Source organism: Neomonachus schauinslandi, chromosome 12 (assembly GCF_002201575.2).
Source record: "Neomonachus schauinslandi chromosome 12, ASM220157v2, whole genome shotgun sequence".
In the NCBI taxonomy this organism is placed as follows: domain Eukaryota; kingdom Metazoa; phylum Chordata; class Mammalia; order Carnivora; family Phocidae; genus Neomonachus; species Neomonachus schauinslandi.
In genome coordinates this window covers 68,580,575-68,606,651 of record NC_058414.1, presented here as the reverse complement: position 1 = coordinate 68,606,651, position 26,077 = coordinate 68,580,575, and the positions used below count along the sequence as shown (strand labels likewise).

The 26,077-nt window shown below is 37.5% G+C and overlaps 1 protein-coding gene across 1 annotated transcript in view; it reads left to right on the top strand.

Annotated features, from left to right (window-relative positions):
• IMMP2L (inner mitochondrial membrane peptidase subunit 2) overlaps window positions 1–26,077 on the top strand; it is an 867,877-nt gene that overhangs the window by 23,515 nt on the left and 818,285 nt on the right. Inside the window, exon 3 of the mRNA XM_044919891.1 lies at window positions 14,252–14,388. Coding sequence (XP_044775826.1) covers window positions 14,254–14,388 — 135 coding nt within the window. The 5' untranslated portion in view covers window positions 14,252–14,253. The remainder of the gene's footprint in view (window positions 1–14,251; window positions 14,389–26,077) is intronic.

The window sequence follows — 26,077 nt, the reverse complement described above, 5'->3', positions numbered from 1 at the left end:
CTGGGTTATCTTTGCTTTTAGGTCTCTAGAGAGTTTTTTTCTTGACTTCCCCCTTTTCCACAGCACCAACTAACTCCTTTATTCCTTTGGTTAATGCTACAATGTATCTAAAATAGTTTCAGAGCTGCTTCCCTCCTTGTTCGCATTTCTCCTTCCTTCCCTCCCCACTGAGGGTATGTAATTGAATACTGTATTCAGAAGTTAATGGGATTAAAAGAGGGTGGGAGGAAACTTTTGCAGGTGTCCCATATGTTCATGGAATATATTGTGGTGATGGTTTCACTGATGTATACTTATCTCCAAACTTGTTAAGGTGTATCCATTAAATATGTGCAGTTTTTGTATGTCAGTTAAACTGCAATAAAGTGTTTTTTAAAAAAAGAAGAAGAAGAAGGTAGCGGGAGGGGAAGAATGAAGCGGGGGAAATCGGAGGGGTCGACGAACCATGAGAGACGATGGACTCTGAGAAACAAACTGAGGGTTCTAGAGGGGAGGGGGGTGGGAGGATGGGTTAGCCTGGTGATGGGTATTGAGGAGGGCACGTTCTGCATGGAGCACTGGGTGTTATACGCAAACAATGAATCATGGAACACTTCATCTAAAACTAATGATGTAATGTATGGGGATTAACATAAGAATAAAAAAAATTAAATTAGTGCAAGCGGGGAAAAAAAAAAAAAGGAATGATGATGGGTGAACTGCCTTGATGGACAGTGCAGGGTCAGAATGAACTGCCTGCCTCTGGAGTTCTTTTATATGAGAAAGAAAGAAATCTCCCTCCTTTTTGTGTCACTGGGGGGGGGGGGGAAGGTTAATTGGATCTCTGCCTCTTCCATAGTTGATGCCTGTTTAATTCTCTGTCTTGTTTAGATTTTAAGTGGATAGTGGAGCAAAGACCATTTCTTTTTCTTTATATGTGTAACATGCAATAAAAATGTATGGTGTAAATCATGAATATTGAAATTGTTTTGCCCTGTGTTTCACATCTTTCATTAGAAACTGTGGCTGAAGCGAAATAAAGTTTAAGGTTTTGTTTCCCTTTCTTTTTTTACTTACGGAATGTTTCTCTATGTTTTTGCATTTTACTCGGAATAGCATATGCATTTCTCTATTAATGCTAATTTTTGCATTCCTGAAAAATCTTTAATTCTGCGAAGTCATGTGCTAGAAGTGATAGGGCTTAGAGAGAAAACAGGGTTAGGAACAGATGAGAACAGATGATTTGAAACCAGTGGAATGTTGTAAACATAACTAACACACAAAAAAATGACAATTGTAATAAAAATGGCTAAATCTCAACTGGCATTTACACCCAGCATCACAGTCAATCTTAGGCAGCCTTAAACCCTGGTTTTCCTCCTGATAGTTATAAATCCTTAAAACCATCCACTTCTACCAGAGACTAATTTCATCAAAGTTAAAAGTCTGATCCAGGGTATTGTATTCTAAAGACAGGGGAAAATATTGTGCATTTCTTCATCTGTACTCTCAGCTTCCTCAGGTAGCATAACATAGTGGAAGTCTTGAAACCACTAAATGGAACTTTCCCATTAAGTGTGAGAAAACTTGCTCCTGATGTGAAATTACCTATGAGCCAACGCAACTGACGCCATTTTCCTGCATATGAGCTAATTTACACTAAAGAAATATCTGGTGTAGCAGAAAAGACTAATGTTAATTTGCTTTAGTTTGTAAAGATAATATGTACCCATTATTGAAAGTTTAAATAATACAGAAAAATACAAAGAAAGTGAAAATCCTTTGACTGCCAATAAACACTACTGTCATCATTTTGGTTCATATTCTTTCTCACCTGACTTCTTTTCATGATTATGATGATGATGCTCTGTGTGTGTATAGAATTTCAAATAAATGAGTCCTTATTATACTTAGAGCTTTCTAACTTTTTTCCAAAAGTGAATGTCAAGCAATATAGGTATTCTTTTTAATGATTACAAATGATTCTACTTCATGCATGTCATAGTCTATTTATGTATTCATGGGCACTCAGATTGTTTTCAGGTTCACTGTTAGTAGTAATGGAGTACTGAAAAATCCGTGATCATATCTTTGTACCCTAGAAGTGGTGCCCTGAACAGAGGGTGTGTTCGTGTAACACATTAGTGCACATCGTCATGTTACATTCAAGAAAGGTTTTACCTTTGCACTACCAGGAGAACATGAGAGGTTGTATTTTCGCACCCTGGGTGCTTTTAGTTCTCTAGATCTTTGTCAGCTTGATAGGTTAAAAAGGTGATTTTTATTTGTATTTGTTTTATTATTAGTGTGGCTGAACATCTTTTTATATCTCTATAAACTATCCATTTTTGCTTTCAGTGAAATGCCTTTCATGTATTTTGCTCACTTTTCATTCAGAACATTTGTCTTTTTTCTTATAATTTGTAAGAACTGTATAATTTTAGGTATATTAAACTTTGAGGATTAATATATATTGCAGCTTTTAATATCATGCTGATTATCTTTTAACCTTATTTATGGTATGTTTTGATTTTTATGTAGTCAGACTCATCAGTATTTTTCTTTAATGTTTTCTGGGTTTTGTAAAATGTTCAGAAATGCCTCTTTCCACCCTTAAAAGACTGTTTGCCTTTATTTTCCTTTATTAGTTTTATGTTTATATTTTATTTTTTATATTAATCTTTATGTGGAATTTTTTTTTCTATAATGAGTTAAATAAATATCCACCTTTGATTTTTTTTTTTCCCGCTTCAAGTTGTGGCTGGTTATTTCAACATGATTTGTTAACTCAAGTCCTTCACTGTTAACATCTTCATCATATAACATGTTTCTTTTGTGTCTTTGGATCTATTTCTGGGTTTACTATTTTATTAGGTATATATGCAAAACAATTTACCCCAAAACGCCGTGGCTTAAAGCATGTATCATCTCTCACCGTTTCCATGGGTCTGTGATTTAGGAGCAGTTCACCTCCGCAGTTCTGATTCAGGGTCTCTCTTACGGTTGAAGTTAAGATTTCAACCCAAGCCACAGTCATGTGAAGGCCTAACTGAGGCAGGAGAATCAGGCTTGCAGTTGGCTCACCCACATGGCTGGCCACAGTCGTGCTGGCTACTGGGGAGAGGGGGGGCCTCAGTTCCTTTCCCACAGGGCCTCTCCCATGGTTGGCTGTTCTCAGGACGTGGTGTTGGCTTGCCTAGAAGTAGTGATGAGAGAGAGCTAGGAGGTAGCATTCCTTTTTATGACTGGCCTCACAAATTACATAACATCATTTATGCCACCTCTTCGCTAGAAGCCGGTCACTAAGTCCCGTCCACCCTTAAGAAGATAGGAATTGGGCTCATCATTTTGAAAGAGGCCTGTCAAGGAATTTGCAGAAATATTTTGAAGCCACTGTGGCTCCCTTTTGTTCCATTCATATATTTGATTATCTCTGCATTAATATATACCTTTTAAGAGACTTGTATCAAACTGGTGGAATGGCATGGAATGCTATGCTCCACTGCGTTTGACAGCCATTGGCTCTTACTGATCAAGTATCTAACAGCAGATATACAAAATAGTATTAATAATAATCTGGTGACATTTTAAGTTGCCTTATCTTCCCAACTTCTCATGCTTCTTTAGAATTATGTAGTAGGGATCATTGTATTTCATTGAAGGTACCCTGCTTACGGTATTTTTTAAAAATTTGTTTTACGTTATTTCATACTGCTGTGATTTTGAATGTTTTGATTGGCAGATACGTCCTAGCTTCAGAGGGCCTTGCATGTTGATGCACCTTCACAGGTATCTTAAACAGTAACTCATAATATACTGACAAGTGGGTAAAATCAAAATAAGGCAGTTATTTGTGGGGAGCAATCTAAGTAACATCTCAGCTCCATATGCTGTATGCTCACCAGGGACTCATTATGATCCCTAGACTTTCTGTTCAGCAGACACTTGAGTCCAGAAAGTGCTGTGCTCCATCTGCCTTAGTCTCCAGGCTGCACAGGATGAGCCTCTTGGTACTCTGATCTCTTGGCAGCTATTTTTTTTTTTTAGAACTTATGTTGCCAGCCTGGTCTTTGTTGCCATTTCAACAAGTGTGTGCACCCTGCCCCCTATGCTTGCACTTGTAAATTTAAAGGACCATAGCTACTTCTTCCAAAGGCATCAGTTACTATGGCTTTTACCTTACATTGCATAAATCTTCTCATCTGGCTTGCATCCTTATTTATCCAGCACTGAGCCTGCATGGCTCTTGTTTGAGCTCCCCATGGGCATGCAGCTGCCGTAGATGGGCTGTGGGCAACCTTCCAAAGCTGACCATTTGGACAGGTTTTATTTTTGACAGACTAATCAGAGCTTTAATATACTTCCCTGCTGGGGGAGCCTGTGTTTCTAATTTTTATCTTTATCATTCTGTAAAGAGTAATAATAGTCCCTGGTCTGGCCCTAAGTTTGCTGGTTCCATTGTATTTTCCAGTCCAACTTTTTTTTTTTTTTATTACCTTGGTTTTTCATCTTTGTCCCTTTAGGGTCTGGTTGGCCTTGGTTATTTTGAGAAACCTTCCTACTTCCCATTCCCAACCCTGATCAAAGGAAAAGCCGTGTTTTTCTCCTTATCTCTTAATGTGAATTTGAGCTGATGTTTTATATTCACTTAAAGGCATTTGTAGCCCAGTAAAGAAAGCAGTTTATTTGAGGCATGAAGGGTAGAGGTTGGAATAGGATTTTCATGAGACCCTGAAATCATGCTCTTTTAAAAAATTGCTTATTGCACTTACTGTTGAACCCATTAGAGACCCTGTACCATTTAAAAATAGGGCAGAAATAGGGTTAGTGTGAATAGTGGCTAAGAGAAATGAATATGAAGCAGTTATTAGAGAGTGGGCCAGAATCTGAGATCGTGAGATAGGTAAGGAACAGCAAAGCTGATACCTCAGGTAATTGTGCTCTAGGAACTGCGTGTCACCTGGTGTTTTCAGGGACATTTTCCCATTACTCATGTTATTGCCTGATGCTTACTTTCCAATATTCTTCTTATTTACTTTGTGCCCTTCTTTTTTTTTTAGGTTCTCAATGTTATATTCTTCTCATTATTTCCCTTCACTCCTATTTCTTAGTTTTGATTTTTGAAGGGTTTTGAGATTTGTTTTTGAGGAGGATGCTTTTTTCTTTTATAGGCTATCTTAATTTTTTAAAAGCCAATTTCACATGCAGTGAAATGCTAAATAATTTTTTTTTTTTAAACTACTCAGTAAGTATTCTGGTATTGGAAGTATGTTCTTTTGCTAATTCAAAATGTTATTGTTTCAGGAATAAATAGGCTTATGGTGACTAGTCCAAAATTCTCTAATTACTTTGTTTGGGTTGTAGATGAGTACCTTGTCTGTTTCATTTACACATACATTTAAGTTGCCACATTGTTAGTTTAAAATCCACATTGCCTTTAGCTTCCACTTAATGACAGCAGTTATGCTTTTCTATTAAACTAAAAAAAAGTAGAGTGCCGTGTTGATACCCAAATTTTGTGATTATTAGAGTTAAAGCTTACCAAGCTTCTTCTTGCTAATGGCTATCATTTAGTAGGATTTTACTCTATAGAAAGCTATTCACTTGCCTGTTAATTTTTTTTTTTTTTTTTTTTTAAGATTTTATTTATTTGCGAGAGAGAGAATGAGAGACAGAGAGCATGAGAGGGAAGAGGGTCAGAGGGAGAAGCAGACTCCCCGCTGAGCAGGGAGCCCGATGCGGGACTCGATCCCGGGACTCCAGGATCATGACCCGAGCCGAAGGCAGTCGCTTAACCAACTGAGCCACCCAGGCGCCCCTTGCCTGTTAATTTTTATGGTAAAGTATTTTTTGCAGAATTTATGGCATTTTAATAACTGAAATTTGATATTGGGCCTTAGTTGTAAATGTGGTCAAATGGTGTCCATTTGGAGTTAAAGGATAAAGATAATTTATGGGATTAGGGTGGACTGAGCCGGCTTTTGGAGAGGCTCATAATACCACAGTATTGTGGATTTAGTTTTTTTTTTTTTTTTTAAAGATTTTATTTATTTGACAGAGAGAGACACAGCGAGAGAGGGAACACAAGCAGGGGGAGTGGGAGAGGGAGAAGCAGGCTTCCCGCCGAGCAGGGAGCCCGATGCGGGGCTCGATCCCAGGACCCTGGGATCATGACCTGAGCCGAAGGCAGACGCTTAATGACTGAGCCACCCAGGCGCCCCTGGATTTAGTTTTATATGGTTTTCAAAAATATTGGAGTCATGAGGGTTTCCATATTGCTAAGGGACGAAACATAGCAAAATAAAAAATAAGTATTAAATACAGTCTTATTCCTCAATTCTCTTAACATATATCCTGTTTCTTGGTCTGGCCAGCATCTATCTCAGATAGGCCATAGATAAACCTTTACTTTCAGAATCGTATTTTCCTCTTGTCTCAGAAATTTACCAAATATAATTTATCCTTCTTTTATTTCCAACATTTTAATGGCAATTTTTAAAAGTATAGAAAAGTTATTTTTTAGCAGACATTCTTAAACCCACCTTTTACATTTAAATTCATTTTTTTCTTTCCACTCTTTCTGGTGAATTTTTTCCTTGCAATTTCAGCACCTATCTTCCTCCTCCTCCTCCTCCTTCTTCTTCTTCTTCCTTCTTCTCCTCCTCCTCCTCCTTCTTCCAATGGCCATTATATAACTTCTTCCTGTGGTCCAGTTCTGGCACTGAGTCATATTTTTCCTTTATTCTGCTTTAAAAAAAACCTCAAATCACCTAAGATAGTGCTGAGATGTTGGCAATCCATAATTTTTGTTAATTAGCCAATATCACTAAATATGATAGTCCCTAACCAGTTAAATGCCAGAACAAGATTAAGTTCAAAGCAGAACAAAAGTATCACTCTGTTTAGTAGATATCCATTACCTAGAAGATTGGCTTTACTTTTTTTATTGCATGTAACAAACATCCTTAAGTCTATTGTTCTTTTTCGATTTGTTATTGTGAGTTCCTTTTTTTAGACATGGCTAATGCTTTTACCTGCAGAAATACCTTTTATTTGATGATCCAGTCATTGTTCTCTAATGTACATATACTGTATTCAGATACTAGCTTTATGGGACTTTATTTTTTTTTCTTCATACAAATGCTTGCTTAAGCAGAACAACATGTGTGAACATTTTATACCTCCAAAACACCCTGCAAGTTTTCTCAGGTGAAAGAATTGTGGCTCAGCAAGCCAAACAACAATTTGTCCAAAGTCACATGATTGAGTCATGATTTGAACTAAGGTCAGTTAGATTCAGAGGCCACCAACTTTATACTGACTTTCCCTCTTTGCTGATGCTCCCTCTGCAGAGCACTGCTGGCCTCTCCTTGGATAGAGGGGGGACTCCTTTTCTGAGGCAGAGGGAAAGGTGGGCATAAATGCTGTACATTTGCAAATTGGAGTCCTTACCAAAAACTCATGAAGTTGCATATCTTAGTTGTTTTCTGGTTGTGTTTTCTCTCAACACCAGGTATAGTAGAACATAACCCTGGAATTCATTTGTGTTTAAACATTCCTGACTTAAAATTAAATATGTCAGTTTTAATCTCTACTTTCTTGGTATCCAGATGCTCATCAGTTTACCGATAGGGAATTACAATTATCTCTATCAAAGAAGCAGTTTTAGGTCAAGACAGAGGACCATTATTATCTTCGCTAGGCTACTAGTGTTGACTTTTATTGGGTATCTTTGCCAGAACATGGTTCGATTTATGTCTAACTCCATTACATTTATCCCCTTTATTATTTTTGGCTAGTTTTTCTTTCTTTTTTTTTTAAGATTTTATTTGACAGAGAGAGAGACAGCGAGAGAAGGAACACAAGCAGGAGTGGGAGAGGGAGAAGCAGGCCTCCCACCAAGCAGGGAGCCTGATGCGGGGCTCAATCCCAGGATCTTGGGATCATGACCTGAGCCAAAGGCAGACACTTAACGACTGAGCCACCCAGGTGCCCCTTGGCTAGTTTTTCTTTATTCTTTGTTTTTTCTTACCATTTTGTCTTGAGAAGTTTTGAGTGAGAACTGCTAAATCACATGAGTTAAAAGATAAAGGAATTGATGCTGGAGTTCACATTCTGAAGATTACCAATTGTCTATTTTACAAGGTATTGTTTATTTGTAAAGTGAAAGGAGCAAGATGGTCCTGAATTTTTTTTAAATTGGTTTCCATAGATTACTTTCCCAGATCTGCTTCCAGTAGAATCAAAATTGTTCTCATTCAGGGGTGCCTGGTTGGCTCAGTCCGTTAAGCATCTGCCTTTGGCTCAGGTCATGATCCCAGGGTCCTGGGGTTAAGCCCTGCCTGGGGCTCCCTGCTCAGCGGGGAGTCTGCTTCTCCCTCTCCCTCTGCCCCTCCCCCCTCCCCCTTACCCCGCTCGTGGGCTCTCTCTCTCTCCCTTTCTCTTTTAAATAAAATCTTTTAAAAAGTTGTTCTAGTTCATTAATTATTACTTTTCTCTTGCATTAGTTAGTCCAAATGTATCCAAATTCCTCCTGGTTTCGCACATGCTTAGGTTGTTTGCCGATTGAGGTTATTGGTAGCAGGAGCTCCTGGAGAGATCCATGGAGAAGGTTAGTCTGATCATGCATGGTCATCTACTCATTTCCTGTGATCTTGTAACAAGTTCCCCTTGGAAGGCACTTGACTTTGGTCTGTCTTTTTACCTTTGGTGTCTTAGCATAGTGTCTAGCAAAGTAGACAATGTAGCCAGAATGAAAATGTAAGCTCTGTATGGCCTAGGACCACACCTACCTTGTTGTGCATTGTGTACTCATCCCTTAGCACAGTTCCCAGATACATAGTAGGTGAGCAATGAATATATACTGAGTGAGCAGCGAACTGGGTGTCTGATTTGCTTGGATCCCTGCTCTTACGTTCTCTGATGTTCATAGTTTGTTATATAGTTTGAGTTTAGAAGTAAAATCTTGATTTGGTTATCCAAATGTGCAGGCTTATTATTGTGATTGAAAGATTACATTTTATATAAGATACTGCCTTGTAATTTATTATTTTCTCTTACCTTCAAACCTCCCACACAATTTTTAAATAGTATTTGTAATTAGGATGACTTGAGGTGTATTTATCCACCTGGGTTCTATGGATGAGTGACTGGTGACTTTGTAGAGGCTAAAATATAAGCAAGTTTAAGAATCATTTTAGATGAATTCATGCATGATCGAGTCATTACAAGTCATGAGAGAAAAAAGAGGCTTTTATGGTATAGGTCATTATGTGGTTGAGGTCAGCATCACCAAGAAACTTTCCCTTGCAGGTGCTGTATAGCAGGTGGCAAATATGATTTCAACTGAATCTGAAGGCTTATTTAAAAATATTCTCAGTCCAGCAATGAACCAGGTGTGCCTACTACTTAAGCATCAGTTTTTTCAGGAACAATGTTTTGAACCTAAATGACTTGCATGGTTACTAGAGAATGAGGTTACTGATAAAAATTCTTCCCTTTTTGCTGGTGATGGTTTTAGTAGCATATTGTCATTACTTAAAGGAAATTTTCTCAGAGGAAACAGATGCTAGGTGCTTATTAGTATGGAGGTTTTAAACATTGAGGGTGTGAACAAAAGACCAGATCATTCCAATGATTCTTTGGCAATTTCTATAGAAAAAAAAAATACATAAACTTTAACAGAATGTGAATGCCATACAACTTTAAACAATTTATTTGTACGACTTGACATGGAAATGTAATGTTTGTTTCATTTACGTATGGTTTATTTTAGTGATAGTTAGAAGCTTTTAAAAATGTTTGACTTTTATGTGGTATTGGTGTCCTTTGCAATTCGGTTAAGACAGGACTATGCTGAGGCTTTTGTTTTGAGCCTCTGAAAATAGTGACAACTTGTTTGCAAGGTAGCTTTATTTTTTCCCTTGGCTTGGGCAGAATCTGTGCACCTTCAGATTGGCACTCCTCCCACGTACTCTTTGAAAGTCTCTCAATGGAGAAATACTTGTCTTGACTTTGTTGTGCAGGAGATGGTCAGCAGTGGACTTGTGTAGACAGGAAGTGAAAGAGCAGTGGCTTTCACTATAATTAAATGTTCTTTGACATGATTTGCACTTGTTCCAGCTTCTTCTCTGTTTCTTTCTTTTTTTAACTAGCTGTGTAATAAAAGCAAAGTCTTTTTTTTCTTTTTAACACTTAGAGTCTCAAACCTAAAAGCAACTTCCTGTCTCTTCTTAGTGGTAATCTGAGTGACTTTTTAAAACTTTAGTATCTGCTGAAGTCCTGGAGAAACAATTGAAAAATTTATGGAAATAAGAATGTTGGACACAGAAAGGACCTTAGAAATTGAGTCTAACCTCTTTCTTTTTACAGACAAGAAACTGAGGCCTGAAAGTGAGTTGGTGAGACATGCAGCAAGTTATAGGCCACCTTGGGGCCCCGGACTCTCATTACAATGATCCTTCCTGGGGGCCACAGTGACCAAATGGAGTAGCAGTATATGAGAGAGTGGATATTGGGAAAGGAGGGGAGGCTCAAAATTCTGGGACTCCAATTCTAATACAACTTATGTTCTCTTTTCCCCTTAATTTACAATTTAAGCATGCTTGTTACCTTATAACTAGGATAGCTGCAGCATCATCATATTTGAAAGCCTTCCTAGTTTCTATTCTGCACATATCCCTAGTCATTTAGTGAAGGTCCATGCATGCAGGAAATAAGGAATGGCAAAGATAACACTTACATTCTCATTCTGTCATGTGTTTGCTTTTTTTAATTCTAAGAGCCACAGTTGTATAAGAGCATGTTTTTCTATTTTCATTTGTCCTATCATTTTTTTTTTGGAGTCTAAATCCTCTGGTTGTCTAAGCCTGTTTGACCTGATAAAGTATGTATTTGCTTAATATTTAGGCAAGCATAGGTTTACATGTTTTAAGCCAGTTTATTAATTACTTAAAGTAGTCAAGTTGTCAAGTTGGTTGTAATATAGATTGTCAGCAAGATTTTCCTATTTGAACCCAAATGCTACTATGGGTGAATAGAAAGGTAAGACTTTTTAAGGCTTTTCAAACTCTCAAGAAGTTTTCCAAAGCATATAATATTCCAACATGGCCTATTTTGGCTACATAAAAGAATTGCAGTCAGATATGTTGATTGCTGCATAAATAGGGAAGAATCTTACTCGGTATTTTTTTTGTTCTCCTTAGAACAGCAGAGAGACTGGACTAAGAAAGGGTAGTTTATCATAATAGTAGATAGATCAGGACTGGCATCATCCTGTAGTATCCATATACTAAAGTGACTTCATAGCACATCTTTCTTTTTTAAATGTTAGAAACCAATGGAAGTTCAAAGAAGAAAATAGTCATGATCTACATTTCTAGCATCTAAGATGAACTACTCAGCATTCTGATAAGCCTGCTTTTTCCATCTCTCTCTAAACTTTACAAGTGACATGAGTGGTTAGTAAACAATGAGCACAATAATACAAATAATATTCTATTTTAAATACTTTTATATGCTTATACAAATTTACATAGAAAATATAAAGTATTGTTTGTGAGAGTTTTTAAATGATATTATATTGTATGCCCAGCCATCTTTATATTCTCTTCCCTTAGCATTGGTGTTTAGCGTCAATAACTAAATGTTTACTAAAGTAAAAATTGAAAATTAGCAAATAAATTGTGTATATACTTTATCCAAATTGAACTTCTGTTAGTTTCTTAAGTAGCTACATTTTACTTTGCTCCTAGGCCTTCACACATGCTACTCCTTGTGCCTGAAATGCTCGGGTCCCACCTCGATTGATGTTTCCTTGGGAGACCTTTGCTGATCATTTTCTGATGGAAGGAATTCCTTGCTCCATATTCCCATGGTCCAGGGCTGACCCTTTTCAATACTCATTTCCATTTAAAATATTTGTTTAGGGGCATCTTTCCTGGTACAGTGTAACCCCTTGAGAGCAAGGACCATATCTGCTTTTCCACTCCTAAATTCCTAGCGCCTAACTTATGGCCTTGTGCTTAGTAGGACTGAATAAAGGTTTGATAAATTGAATTGTGAGCATGTTTTTACTACTTTGGAATGCAATTCAAGGGGATGACAAAATAACAGTGCTTTTATAGGTCACTACTGCCTCTTGACACCTCCTTCTCTTAGCTCCTCTCCCCTCTCCCGCCATTGCCCATCCATGTCCAATCACGTCATTTTAACCTCCAAAATATATATCATAATCTGCTCATTTTTTTTTTTAAAGTAAGCTCTACATGCAACATGGGGCTGGAACTCACAACCCCGAGATCAAGAGTCGCCTGCTCCACTGACTGAGCCAGCCAGATGCCCCATGTCTGCTCATTTTATTCCATCACTGTCACCACCACTGTGGTCCAGCCTACCATCATCTCTTGCTCAGGACCACTAGAATAATTTGGTCTCCCCACGTTCATCTTGTCCCATCCAATGAAATAGAACAAACTAAAATGATAGCCTATTATGTAATAAGAATAAGTAGTTTTGTGAAACTGTTTTCAGTTCTTATTTGCTGCATTGTGAGGGTATATATGTAAGTTGTGTGTGTATATGAGTTAGTACTTGAGTACTTGGTTGCTCTATAGAATGTATTTCTTAATGTGGGACATGGTTAAAACAGTTTGAAAGCCATTGTCCTATACTGATAACTCTGGAGAATTCTTTTGCTCTGTCAGGATCAGAAGACTATTCTTCATTACCATGTGACCCTCTTTTGTATGTGCCTTTAAAGGAAGAATTCCTTTAAAATAAAGTGAGAAGTGAAGTCTTTTGGATGAAGCTATTTGGAAGTGGTCCCACCCTTTCTTTATATGTTCCTCTGTGTCTCCTTTCAAGTTTAAGTTATATAGGTCATTGGGTAAAATCTTCATATATGAGTAGTTGGACTGAATTTAACTGTATTTTTTCTGCTTTTTTAATATACACTTATGCAAATAAGTAAATAATTATTTCTGTATTTATATTTACTCATTTTCTCCCTCCCTCTCCCTCTATTGTTCATGAATATATTTTTTAGTCTTTTTCTTTTCCTTCTTATATTCTTATCTATTTTTGGCTTCTTTTCATGTGTATAATATTAATATTATCATAACACTGCTCTCATTGGAAGTGTGACTTTTGGGAACTTAAACATGAAAAGCGTAAACACTGTCCCAGTATATGCCTTTCTGGTATATGCTTGGTGTGAATTGCATTTCTGGACCCTTTTGAACCTGCTCTTAAAGGACAAGAAATTTTAGGTCATCCCTTGGAAGCAAACTGACCTGTAGGTTTAGGGCTAAACAAGCCTTGTGGTTGTGTTAGGGAACTTTTCAGTTGCTCTGATCTAGTTGCACACTGCAAAGAAGGAGAGGTCAAGAGACCTCTAACCTCATCATCCCCTTCACCTCCTCCTTCAATCTTGGACAATTGTCTAAGTAAGACTGTGAACGAAACGATCATTTATCTTTCCCAACCATGAAGTTTCTTCAAATCTCTTGGACTGTGTTCGGCTCTCTTTGGTCTGGTAGTGTAGCATATCTTATCTCTCACTATTTTGTTTTTCATTGCATGAGACAATTAAAAGATTGCTTATCCCTAGAAAAATCTGAAAATTAGGTGGTTACAGGGTAAGTGAGTGCAGCACAATTACAGTGCCTCCATGGTGCTGGGGACCCAGGACCCTTCTATTTTGTTGCTTTGCCATCTTTAACTTGAGATGGCTACTCCTGTCTCTACCACCACTTTGTTATCATGGTATTGTAAAAAGGGAAACATGAAGAGGAGGGCATTCTCCTTTTCAGGGCACAGTGTGGAAATTTATCATTTTTACTCATATGCCATTCATCAGACCTAGTTACATGGCACTTAGCTGCAAGGGAGGTCAGGCAGCCCTGTGTGCCTCTGAAACTTGTGTGACTGTGGACGAGAACAGATGTCAGGAGAGGAAGAAGCAGCTCCACTCTAATAGTCAGCAACCTGAAGGGATTTACTCTTGGAATGCTTATTTGTTTTCTAACTTACTGCTTTGTGAAGAGAAAGGTTCCACTGAAGTTATCAAGTGGACTTCAGTTACTGAAAAGAGTTAACCTGAGTTAGTGTGTTTGCCTTTGGGATTTAAGTCAGATTTATTCCACTGCTTATAGGGATGAGTGTGAAAGTTTTTAAGAGATGAGGTTGTTTTCCCTTAACTCTTACTTTTCCTGTGCTGTTTTTGTTTTTTCTTTTTTACCTTTTTTGAGGCTAATTTTGTACTTGTTTTCAGGTATGGCACAGTCACAAGGCTGGGTGAGGAGGTATGCCAAGGCCTTCTTTAAGGGCTTTTTTGTGGCGGTGCCCGTGGCCGTGACTTTCCTGGACCGGGTGGCCTGTGTGGCAAGAGTGGAGGGAGCATCAATGCAGGTAAAAACGAATGTGGCTTCATTCTTTATAGCACATGCTTCATGGTTTCTCATGTACTAGCAGTGGGATTTCTGTATATTATTTCTATGATGGGACCAGAAAAGTTTTAAAAAAGGCCTTGACCTGAAATTTAACTTTACTAAATTTTTTTAAAAGGTCTTTTAATGTGGTCATATTATAAACAGGGTAGAGGTGAATAAACATAATTATCAAATAGTTCTCTATATCTATAGGTTTTTTTAAGTTTTTATTTTATTTATTTTAGGATTGTAAGTAGTGAGTCTAAGGAAATTTTCCTAAATGACACCATTTTCTGGGGATAGAGCCTGGGATTTCAAGATATTTTAATTATCTATATTTGAATCCACACTTAAATATCCTTTTAAGACCAAATTATTAGTTGCAGGATGGGTTTGGGTCAAATTCAGTTACTGTGTGTGTGCATATATATATATATACACATACATACACATATATATACACACACATATATAATTACTATATCTATCTCATTGTCCATATGTATATCAGTTGTATATATATGTACACACACCCAAAATATGTATATACATATAAAAAATATACATACTATATGTATACACATACTCAAGTGTGTATATATATATGTATGTGTACATATGTATGTATGCATATGTGTATAAGCATATACACTTATAGTAGGTAGAAAAGTCTAGAGCACTGGTCCCAGATATTCTGGGTGTGTTCTCTAAGCATGTTGCTAATTGAAAAGATTAAATGCAGTTTATATTGGAAGAATTTTGCAGTGGAGATTTCCAAAACTTGTATGCAAATAGTCTTCTGGAATAACTTAGAGAAGACTTTGTTGTTCTAAAATTGATGTCTAGAACCTAGCCATGTGAGTAAGTTTATATAATTAAGAAGAGTTTGCATTTTGTGATATGATTTGTTTTCTTCCATTATGAGCACGTATTAAGTTCACATTGTGCTAAATAGCTGTATAAAACAAATAAGTAAAATGAATATATAAGCTTATAAGAACTTAAAGTTATATAAAGAATAACCATTTGGTTTTTCCTTTTTTTCAGTCAGAACTAGTTAAGGGCATAGGTATCAGCTTTGAGGAGTTAGAATGAGTTTGCTTTTTTAAATGTAATTTTTGTATTGAAAATCAGATCTCTTCCTGAGTTCGGGTAGTGAGTGCTGTTTTGCTATACAACCATTACTATTCCGAGATAGATTTTTCCGGAACACAAAGCCTTCTTACCTTGGAACTGATGATATTCCAGAGGATCGTATGGCAGTCATAGTATCCTAATCGTCATGTTTTAGCCCAGTATACACCCACTGAACATCTATGTTCATGATTTGTGCTAAGAGGGAATTCATTAAAAAAATATAAGAAATTGATTGTCTTATGAAAAGACAAGGCTTATCCCTAGTTAAGAAGGCAGTGAAGAAAGTGTTAAATAGTGTCATTCTTAAATGCCAGTCTGTTAACTCAGATTTTTTGCTGCAGCTACATTTGCTGCAGATACATTTCTTACAGTGTTCCTGGACCCTACTCCCAAGAAGTCAAATTTGTTACCTTGTAGTTTGTTTGGTATATTATGTAGAATTTCCTTGGCTACTGATTACGGGAAAACAGCTTGAATTGAGTTAGATATACAGGAGAGTTTATTGGAAGGCTTATTATGTACCCAGGAGGAAGGCAGAAGTGTGACAATCATCAGGGACAACTGGTCCGGGGATTTGGATACTGCAGGGTGCTCCGTCTTCTGTGTTTTTGCCGTCTGTTTCTGTCTGCCTCTTGGCTTCATTCTCTCAAACTGGCTTTCTCCACCATGCAGGGCACATAGCTGCTTTAAGATGCCTCATTTCATCACCAATTGAGAGAGATTTCTCCTCCTGCTTTTATTTCACTTTGAAAGATCTTGGGAAAAGACTGTGATTTATTGTTTCAGTCACATGCCATTATCTATACAAATATAGATCAACTTTCACCAATGGGTTAGAGTGCCATGCCCAGCTTCAGACAGGTATACACCCCTAGCCTGTGGCTAGGCTCAGTAAGAAAATGACGGTATATATTTGAATCACATTGTTCCATGGGCCTTCAGCTTTCAGGGTAAGTTAGGGGTGACATATCCCAAAGAAAGTGTACGGTATTTTCAGAATAAAAGAGGAGAGGATATTCTGGGAAAAAAATAGAGATGTATGTTTATTACAGTTGGGTCTGTATTTTAGGATTTTTTGACTCCTAAGTATAATAGAGAATTTATTTATAATTTCATGAGATATTACTAAAACATACTTAATTAGGAGCAGAAATTGCAATCGTGGGATATAGTGATTAATTAATGAAGCATTTTTGAAGACATCTTTGCTACTGTACAGCTTTGATGAACTGGACATGTTTAGACCATGGGGTTCAGCAGAATTTTTGACCAAAAATTTGACAAAAATTCTTGTCTTCAATTTTCTGTAATGACACAAGAACTAAATAGCTTGCAGGGTGTGTGGACATCTCTGGAAGTCCCCGAGCATCTTGCAAGGAACACACCTGCTTTTACTGACTGTGAAGCCTGAGAATTATATCTGGTATTTGGCAGCTGGTTGATTTGTTGTGAAGGAAGGGAGTTCTCTGGATGTGTGGTGATGCCTTCTTGTACCAGGTTTAGAAGTATGAGAGAAAGGTAGAAAAAGCAAGTGGCAAAAAATAAAATGAAGTGTGGAGAAGAAGAGGAAAGAAAGTAACCTAGGTTGGTTGGGTAGTAGAGGATGTTGGAGAAAATGAGACAACTGGTACAATGAGCAGGAGGCAGAGTGGCACAGAGGACCAGTGTGAAAGAGACTCAAGACAGAAATGTGCTCCCTGGAAGGCGTTGCTAGGCCCCTTTTTGAGACCTCCCTTGGAGCTGTACCCTTGAGTGCTGACACATCTCTGTGGCATGTTTGTGTGTAGCACCGTGAGATATGTCATTCTACATCTTAGTATTCATTGAAGGAATCTGTGCCATTTCGAAGGAATTCATGTTGGTGTAGGTTACCAGTCTTGAGAATCATTCATTGTGTAGTGCTTTAGAATTCCTGTGTATTCAGGTGGAAAGATCATATCTAGTCATTTCTGTCATTTCAAATATATGAATCATTTTGTGACTCAGGAGGTCATTTTGAGATATGGACAATAATGAAAAGCTGTGGTAACTTTGAGTTGGAATAGGGAATCATTTATCAAATGGCTACGAAGTGTGAAACACTCTTTTAGGTGCTATAGGGGGATGGCAAATGAGGTACAGATTCTGTCTTCAATGTACTTTTACTTTAGTAGAAGAGGTTCAAAGTTATTAACTCAATAATGGATACATTTTCAGACGAGAAGATATCAAGCTGTCAGACATATTTGGCCAGTGCCTGGTACTGAAATGAAAACCGGTTTGCTTTAGCATACTATTTTGGAACATGGACCTGGAAGTTTTAATTTGGAATAGAGTGGTACCAGAGGATAATACCCTGAGCCTTTTTATTGTTGGTCACGGTATTAACTTTTACTATAGCAATAAACTACACTAAGATTTCAATTGCTTGCATTCAGATCATTATTTCTTGCTCATGGGTCAGTAGATTAACTGTAGTCACTCTGGACTATGGGTTTGGTTCACTCCACTTCATGTATCTTTCACTGTGGGACCTACACGGAAGGAGCCATGGCTGCTTGGGGTATGTTCTCACGGGTGATAGCAAGATATCAGAGGGTGAGTAGAAACACTCAGAACCTCTTAAAGCTTCAGTTCAGAACTTCTTCTCTTCTGTTCACATTCCATTGGTCAAAGTAAGTCACGTGTCAAAACCCAAAGTCCGTGAGATCGGGGAGTCATGGCAAAGTGAAGAGGGAAGGAAGAATAGTGAGTAGGTGAGTACACATACCACAGCCACTATGACTCCAATGATACTTGGTTGACTTCAGAGGTAATCTAAAAAATTGTTTTTCACCTTTGAGTCTACCTACAATGACCCTAGTCTTTGGAGTCAAAGACTGACAAAATTGGAATAGATTGAAATTTTGAGTCACTGAATTCTGGAATGGGTTGATCCATTTTAGATGTCTTTAAGTTGGAGTCATCCAGGGCCACTTGGATCATCACTTTAGAGTGGCTTTTCTTAGAGGTCACTCTGCAACTTGTAGACATGTTACTTAAGAAAATCCAAGGACTGAAAGATCAAATCTCATTAAAGAGAAATATAATACCAGTCTTTTGGAGTGTACTGAATAAACGCTGTTATAGCAACACTGGAAATTCACTTTGGTAGCAAATTTTGCATGAGAACTGTTTCTTATGTCTTTTTAGAATTCTGCTGGCTTGGGATTTAATAGGAGAGGCTTGTTTCCAGGATTCCCTCTTACAAGAAATCTTTACTTTTTAAAAAAAATTTTATTTTATTATGTTAATCACCATACATTACATCATTAGTTTTTGGTGTAGTGTTCCATGATTCATTGTTGGTGTGTAACACCCAGTGCTCCATTCATTACGTGCCCTCTTTAATACCCATCACCAGGCTAACCCGTCCCCCCACCCCCTCCCCTCTAGAACCCTCAATTTGTTTCTCAGAGTCCATAGTCTCTCATGGTTCATCTCCCCCTCGGATTTCCCCTCCTTCATTTTTCCCTTTCTACTATCTTTTTTTTTTTTTATTAACATATAATGTATTATTTGTTTCAGAGGTACAGGTCTGTGATTCATCAGTCTTACACAATTCACAGCACTCACTATAGCATATACCCTTCCCAATGTCCATCACCCAGCCACCCCATCCCTCCCACCCCCCACCACTCCAGCATCCCTCAGTTTGTTTCCTGAGATTAAGAATTCCTCATATCAGTAAGATCATATGATACATGTCTTTCTCTGATGGACTTATTTCGCTTAGCGTAATACCCTCTAGTTCTATCCATGTCATTGCAAATGGCAAGATTCCTTTTTTTTTGTTTTTGTTTTTTTTTGATGGCTGCCTAATATTCCATACATAATATATGTATATGTATGTGTGCATATATATATATATATATATATATATATATATATATATATATATATGTAGCACATCTTCTTTATCCATTCATCTGTTGATGGACATCTTGGCTCTTTCCATAGTTTGGCTATTGTGGGCATTGCTGCCATAAACATTGGGGTGCATGTACCCCTTCGGATCACTACATTTTTATCTTTGGGGTAAATACCCAGTAGTGCAATTGCTGGATCCTATGGTAGCTCTATTTTCAACTTTTTGAAGAACTCCATACTGTTTTCCAGATTGGCTTTACCAGCTTGCATTCCCACCAACAGTGTAGGAGGGTTCCCCTTTCTCCGGATACCCACCAACATCTGTCGTTTCCTGACTTGTTCATTTTAGCCATTCTGACTGGTGTGAGGTGATATCTCATTGAGGTTTTGATTTGGATTTCCCTGATGCCGAGCGATATTGAGCTCTTTTTCATGTGTCTGTTGGCCATTTGGATGTCTTCTTTGGAAAAATGTCTGTTCATGTCTTCTGCCCATTTCTTGATTGGATTCTTTGTTCTTTGGGTGTTTAGTTTGAGAAGTTCTTTAAAGATTTTGGATATTAGCCCTTATCTGATATGTCATTTGCAAGTATCTTCTCCCATTCCGTCGGTTGTCTTTTGGTTTTGTTGACTGTCTCCTTTGCTGTGCAAAAGATTTTATCTTGATGAAGTCCCGATAGGTCATTTTTGCCCTTGCTTCCCTTGCCTTTGGCAATGTTTCTAGGAAAAAGTTGCTATGGCTGAGGTGGAAGAGGTTGCTGCCTGTGTTCTCCTCTAGGATTTTGATGGACTCCTGTCTCACATTTAGGTCTTTCATCCATTTGGAGTTTATTTTTGTGTGTGGTGTAAGGAAATGGTCCAGTTTGATTCTTCTGCATGTGGCTGTCCAATTTTCCCAACACCATTTGTTGAAGAGACTGTCTTTTTTCCATTGGACATTCTTTCCTGCTTTGTTGAAGATTAGTTGACCATAGAGTTGAGGGTCCATTTCTGGGCTCTCTATTCTGTTCCATTGATCTATGTGTCTGTTTTTGTGCCAGTACCATACTGTCTTGATGATGACAGCTTTGTAATAGAGCTGGAAGTCTGGAATTGTGATGCCGCCAGCTTTGCTTTTCTTTTTCAACATTCCTCTGGCTATTGGGGGTCTTTTCTGGTTCCATACAAATTTGAGGATGATTTGTTCCATTTCTTTGAAAAAAGTGGATGGTATTTTGATGGGGATTGCATTGAATGTGTAGATTGCTCTAGGTAGCATTGACATCTTCACAATATTTGTTCTTCCAATTCATGAGCATGGAACATTTTTCCATTTCTTTGTGTCTTCCTCAATTTCTTTCATGAGTATTTTATAGTTTTCTGAGTACAGATTCTTTGCCTCTTTGGTTAGAGTTATTCCTAGGTATCTTATGGTTCTGGGTGAAGTTGTAAATGGGATCGACTCCTTAATTTCTCTTTCTTCTGTCTTGTTGTTGGTGTATGGAAATGCCACTGATTTCTGTGCATTGATTTTATATCCTGCCAGTTTACTGAATTCCTGTATGAGTTCTAGCAATTTGGGGGTGGAGTCTTTGGGGTTTTCCACATAAAGTATCATATCATCTGCAAAGAGTGAGAGTTTGACTTCTTCTTTGTGGATTCAGATGCCTTTTATTTCTTTTTGTTGTCTGATTGCTGTGGCTAGGAATTCTAGTACTATGTTGAATAGCAGTGGTGATAGTGGACATCCCTGCCATGTTCCTGACCTTAGGGTGAAAGCTCTCAGTTTTTCCCCATTGAGAATGATATTTGCTGTGGGTTTTTCATAGATGGCTTTTATGATATTGAGGTATGTATGCTCTATCCCTACACTCTGAAGAGTTTTAATCAAGAAAGGAGCTGTAGTTTGCCAAATGCTTTTTCTGCATCTGCTGAGAGGATCATATGGTTCTTGTTCTTTCTTTTATGAATGTATTGTATCACATTGATTGGTTTGCGGATGTTGAACCAACCTTGCAGCCCAGGAATAAATCCCACTTGGTCGTGGTGAATAATCCTTTTAATGTACTGTTGTATCCTCTTGGCTAGTATTTTGGTGAGAATTTTTGCATCCATGTACATGAGGGATATTGGTCTGTTAACTCTCCTTTTTGATGGGGTCTTTGTCTGATTTTGGGATCAAGTAATGCTGGCCTCATAAAATGAGTTTGGAAGTTTTCCTTCCATTTCTATTTTTTGGAACAGTTTCAGAAGAATAGGTATTAATTCTTCTTTAAACGTTTGGTAGAATTCCCCTGGGAAGCCATCTGGCCCTGGGCTCTTGTTTGTTGGGAGATTTTTGGTTACTGCTTTAATTTCCTTAGTGGTTATAGGTCTGTTCAGGTTTTCTGTTTCTTCCTGGTTCAGTTGGGTAGTTGATACATCTCTAGGAATGCATCCATTTCTTCCAGATTATCTAATTTGCTGGCATATAGTTGCTCATAATGTGTTCTTATAATTGTTTGTATTTCTTTGGTGTTGGTTATGATCTCTCCTCTTTCATTCATGATTTTATTTATTTGGGTCATTTCTCTTTTCTTTTTGATAAGTCTGGCCAGGGGTTTATCAATCTTATTAATTCTTTCAAAGAACCAACTCCTAGTTTCGTTGATCTGTTCTTTTGGTTTCTGTTTCATTGATTTCTCCTCTGATCTTTATTATTTCTCTTTTCCTGCTTGGTTTAGGCTTGATTTGCTGTTATTTCTCCAGCTCCTTTAGGTGTAGGGTTAGGTTGTTGTGTATTTGAGACCTCTCTTGTTTCTTGAGAAAGGCTTGTATTGCTATTTACTTTCCTCTTAGGACTGCCTTTGCTGCATCCCAAAGATTTTGAACAGTTCTGTTTCCTTTTTTTTTTAAAGATTTTATTTATTTATTTGACAGAGAAAGACACAGCAAGAGAGGGAACACAAGCAGGGGAAGTGGGAGAGGAAGAAGCAGGCTTCCTGCTGAGCAGGGAGCCTGATGTGGGGCTCGATCCCAGGACCCTGGGGTCATGACCTGAGCTGAAGGCAGATGCTTAACAACTGAGCCACCCAGGTGCCCCAGAACAGTTGTGTTTTCATTTTCTTTTGTTTCCATGAATTTTTAGACTTCTTCTTTAATTTCCTGGTTGACCCATTTATTCTTTAGTAGGATGCTGTTTAGCCTCCATGTATTTGAGTTCTTTCCGACTTCTTGTGATTGAGTTCTAGTTTCAAAGCATTGTGGTCTAAAAATATGCAGGGAATGATCCCAATCTTTTGGTACCAGTTGAGACCTGACTGGCCTGCCAGGTCTCTGTGGATGGGTCTGTTGCCAATCTAATGCTTCTACCAATGCAGGTTACAGATCTCTTCTCCAGAGCTGCTTTCAGGATTTTCTCTTTGTCTCTGAGACTTGTAAGTTTTACTATTAGATGTTGGGCTGTTGACTTATTTTTATTGATTTTGAGGGGAGGTTCTCTGTGCCTCCTGGATCTTGATGCCTGTTTCCTTCCCCAAATTAGGGAAGTTGTCTGGTATAATTTGCTCCAATATACCTTCTGCCCCTCTCTCTCTTTCTTCTTCTTCTGGGATCCCAATTATTCTAATATTGTTTCATCTTATGGTATCACTTATCTTGAATTTTGCCCTCATGATCCAGTAGTTGTTTATCTCTCTTTTTCTCAGCTTCTTTATTCCCCATCATTTCGTCTTCTATATCACTAATTCTGTCTTCTGCATCATTTATCCTAGCAGTTAGAGGCTCCATTTTTTATTGTACCTCATTAATAGCCTTTTTGATTTCAATTTGGTTAGATTTTAGTTCTCTTATTTCTCCAGAAAGGGTTTCTCTACTATCTTCTATGCTTTTTTCAAGCTCAGCTAGTATCTTTATAGTCATCATTCTGAATTCTAGTTCTGACATCTTACTAATGTCTGTATTGATTAGGTCCCTGGGAGTCGGTACTGCCTCTTGTTTTTTTTTTGAGGTGAGTTTTTCCATCTTGTCATTTTGTCCAGAGGAGAACAGATGAATGAGAGAACAAAATGCTAACAGGGTAACAACAACCCCAGAAAAATATACACTAAATAAGTCAGAAGAGACCTGAAACTGGGGAAACAGAAAGGGAAAGAACGAAAAAAGAAAAAAACAAAAAAGAATATGATCAAATATGATCAGGCTGGTGAATAGATCAGTGCCACACACTAGATTTTGGGTGTATTTTGGTCTGTTACAAGAAACTGCCTCCTAAAATTTTAAAGAAAGAAAAACTTATATATGTCCAAAATAAGGGTAAATACGATGAAGGGATAGAATATGACTGTAAAGATGAATAGTATAAAAGATTTTATAAAAGGAACTACCCAACTGAAGCAGGAGGAAACAGAAAACCTGAACAGACCTATAACCACTAAGGAAATTAAAGCAGTAACCAAAAATCTCCCAACAAACAAGAGCCCAGGGCCAGATGGCTTCCCAGGGGAATTCTACCAAACATTTAAAGCAGAATTAATACCTATTCTTCTGAAACTGTTCCAAAGAATAGAAATGGAAGGAAAACTTCCAAACTCATTTTATTAATGATATTTTATTAACTTATTAATGATATAATGACCTAATTCGGTGGGAAATAGGATTCAGTTTATCAAACATTGGATTTTTAAAATAAAGTTGTATAGATATATCCATTTTATTGGATGATATGTACTTTTTACAATGCTCTGCATACAGAGAATGCTGGCAGAAGTTGTTGGTTAAAGATTATTCATACTGACCTAGTCCCCTCTAGTGCACATGAATCACTGCTACTAGTTGCTGAAAGGTTACTATGAAATTAGATGCACTTTTTTTGTTTTTTTTTAAAGAAGCACCACATTACTCAACATTAATTTAACTCAGGAAATGAGGACTGATACTGCATACAGTTGAAATTACAGAGGGAATTTACGTTGGTGGAATGCAATTATTCAAATTAGAAGTTCCAATTGCTTACTGAGGCTTTTGGAGTAAAAAAGGTGCCCTAGGAATAGTTTAATGACCTCACACCAAAGTTTTAGATTTTATTTGAGTGAGAATGCCTGTAGCAGGATCACTGGTTATTATAAAAGATGTATGCCGGGGTGCCTGGGTGGCTCAGTTGTTAAGCATTTGTCTTCGGCTCAGGTCATGATCCCAGGGTCCTGGGATCGAGCCCTGCATTGGGCTCCCCGCTCCGCGGGAAGCCTGCTTCTCCCTCTTCCACTCCCTCTGCTTGTGTTCCCTCTCTCGCTGTGTCTCTCTCTGTCAAATAAATAAATAAAATCTTTAAAAAAAAAAGCTGTATGCCTTCTACATTTAAAATTAAGATTTAAGACTTTAAGAAGTAAGTGAAAGAAATAATTGTAGGTATCACATTTTTGTTGCAATTGCTACAGAATTTTTGTATAGTCTACCATCTTCTTTTTTCCAGTTGGCATAGCCAGAGGGGAAAATACTTGAAAACATTACTCCACAATTCTATCTCTCTAGCTCAGACTTCAGAGAAAGAGTTATGCAGAATAAATTAGAAAGCTAGAGAATGGGAGGGAAAATAGAGTTCAATCAGCATAGAGGTACTTACTAATCAATAACACACTTTCATTGGTTCAAAATTGTCTTGACTTTCAGCTACCTACAAATGATCCTGAAGAAACTGGTTTGTAATAAATATCTTAGACTCCTTCTTGGCTCTTTGCATTCATTATCTTAGTTTCCTGCTGAGTTTAAAATTAAAAATTCTGTCAAAAAAGCAAGCAAAGAGGTTTACACTCTCTTCTTGTCACATTTATTTATTTTATTTTATTAAAAAAATTTTAAACCTATAGAGGGCTTAATATTCAACAGTTATCATTGGTTATAACTATTATTTTGACACTCTGAGAAGCTAGATACAAATATAGACTTTTAAGGAAAGAGATATATTATGATTTATGCACCAGAATTTATTGTAGAGTTAGGGAGTTTTATGTTACCTGCTGAATTTGCACTTCCAAGATGCTGGGAACCACCGGGCACACATTTCCTGCGATGCTGAATGCTCTGTGTTCTACTCCCCTTGGTCGTCTGGGGCTGACTTTGGAGGAAGCCAGGAGTTAATGTTGGAATGCTTTCTCAGCTTATGTGTGAGCTTTCTTCCCAAATTACTTTTGGCTCAAAAATCTCACCTAAGGTGTTTACCCCTCAGGATGTTATACATTTTTATGTAGTTCTGCAACCTGTCATTAATAGAGAATTCAAATAGATCAGTTTGTATTTATAGCAACAAACATATGTGAAACTGAAACAGTTGGTGAGTGATGACTTCATAATGTCCCTTCATGGATTTCCTTTACTTCCCATGACAGAAGAACAGTATGCTTCTGTTTTATGTAGCCAGGGTTATATCTGTTATTTAAATGCTGACTTCATAACACTTTTAAAAAAGATGTGGAAGTAATTTTAGACTCACAGAAAAGTTGTAAGAGTAGTACAGAGAACTTCCATGGGTTTTCTACTCAGATCCATCAGTTCTCAATATTTTGCTACCTTTCTTTTATTTTTTTTTGATCTTTTTAAAAAATTATAATTATTATTATTTATTGTTATGTTAATCCCCATACATTACATCATTAGTTTTAGATGTAGTGTTCCATGATTCATTGTTTGTGC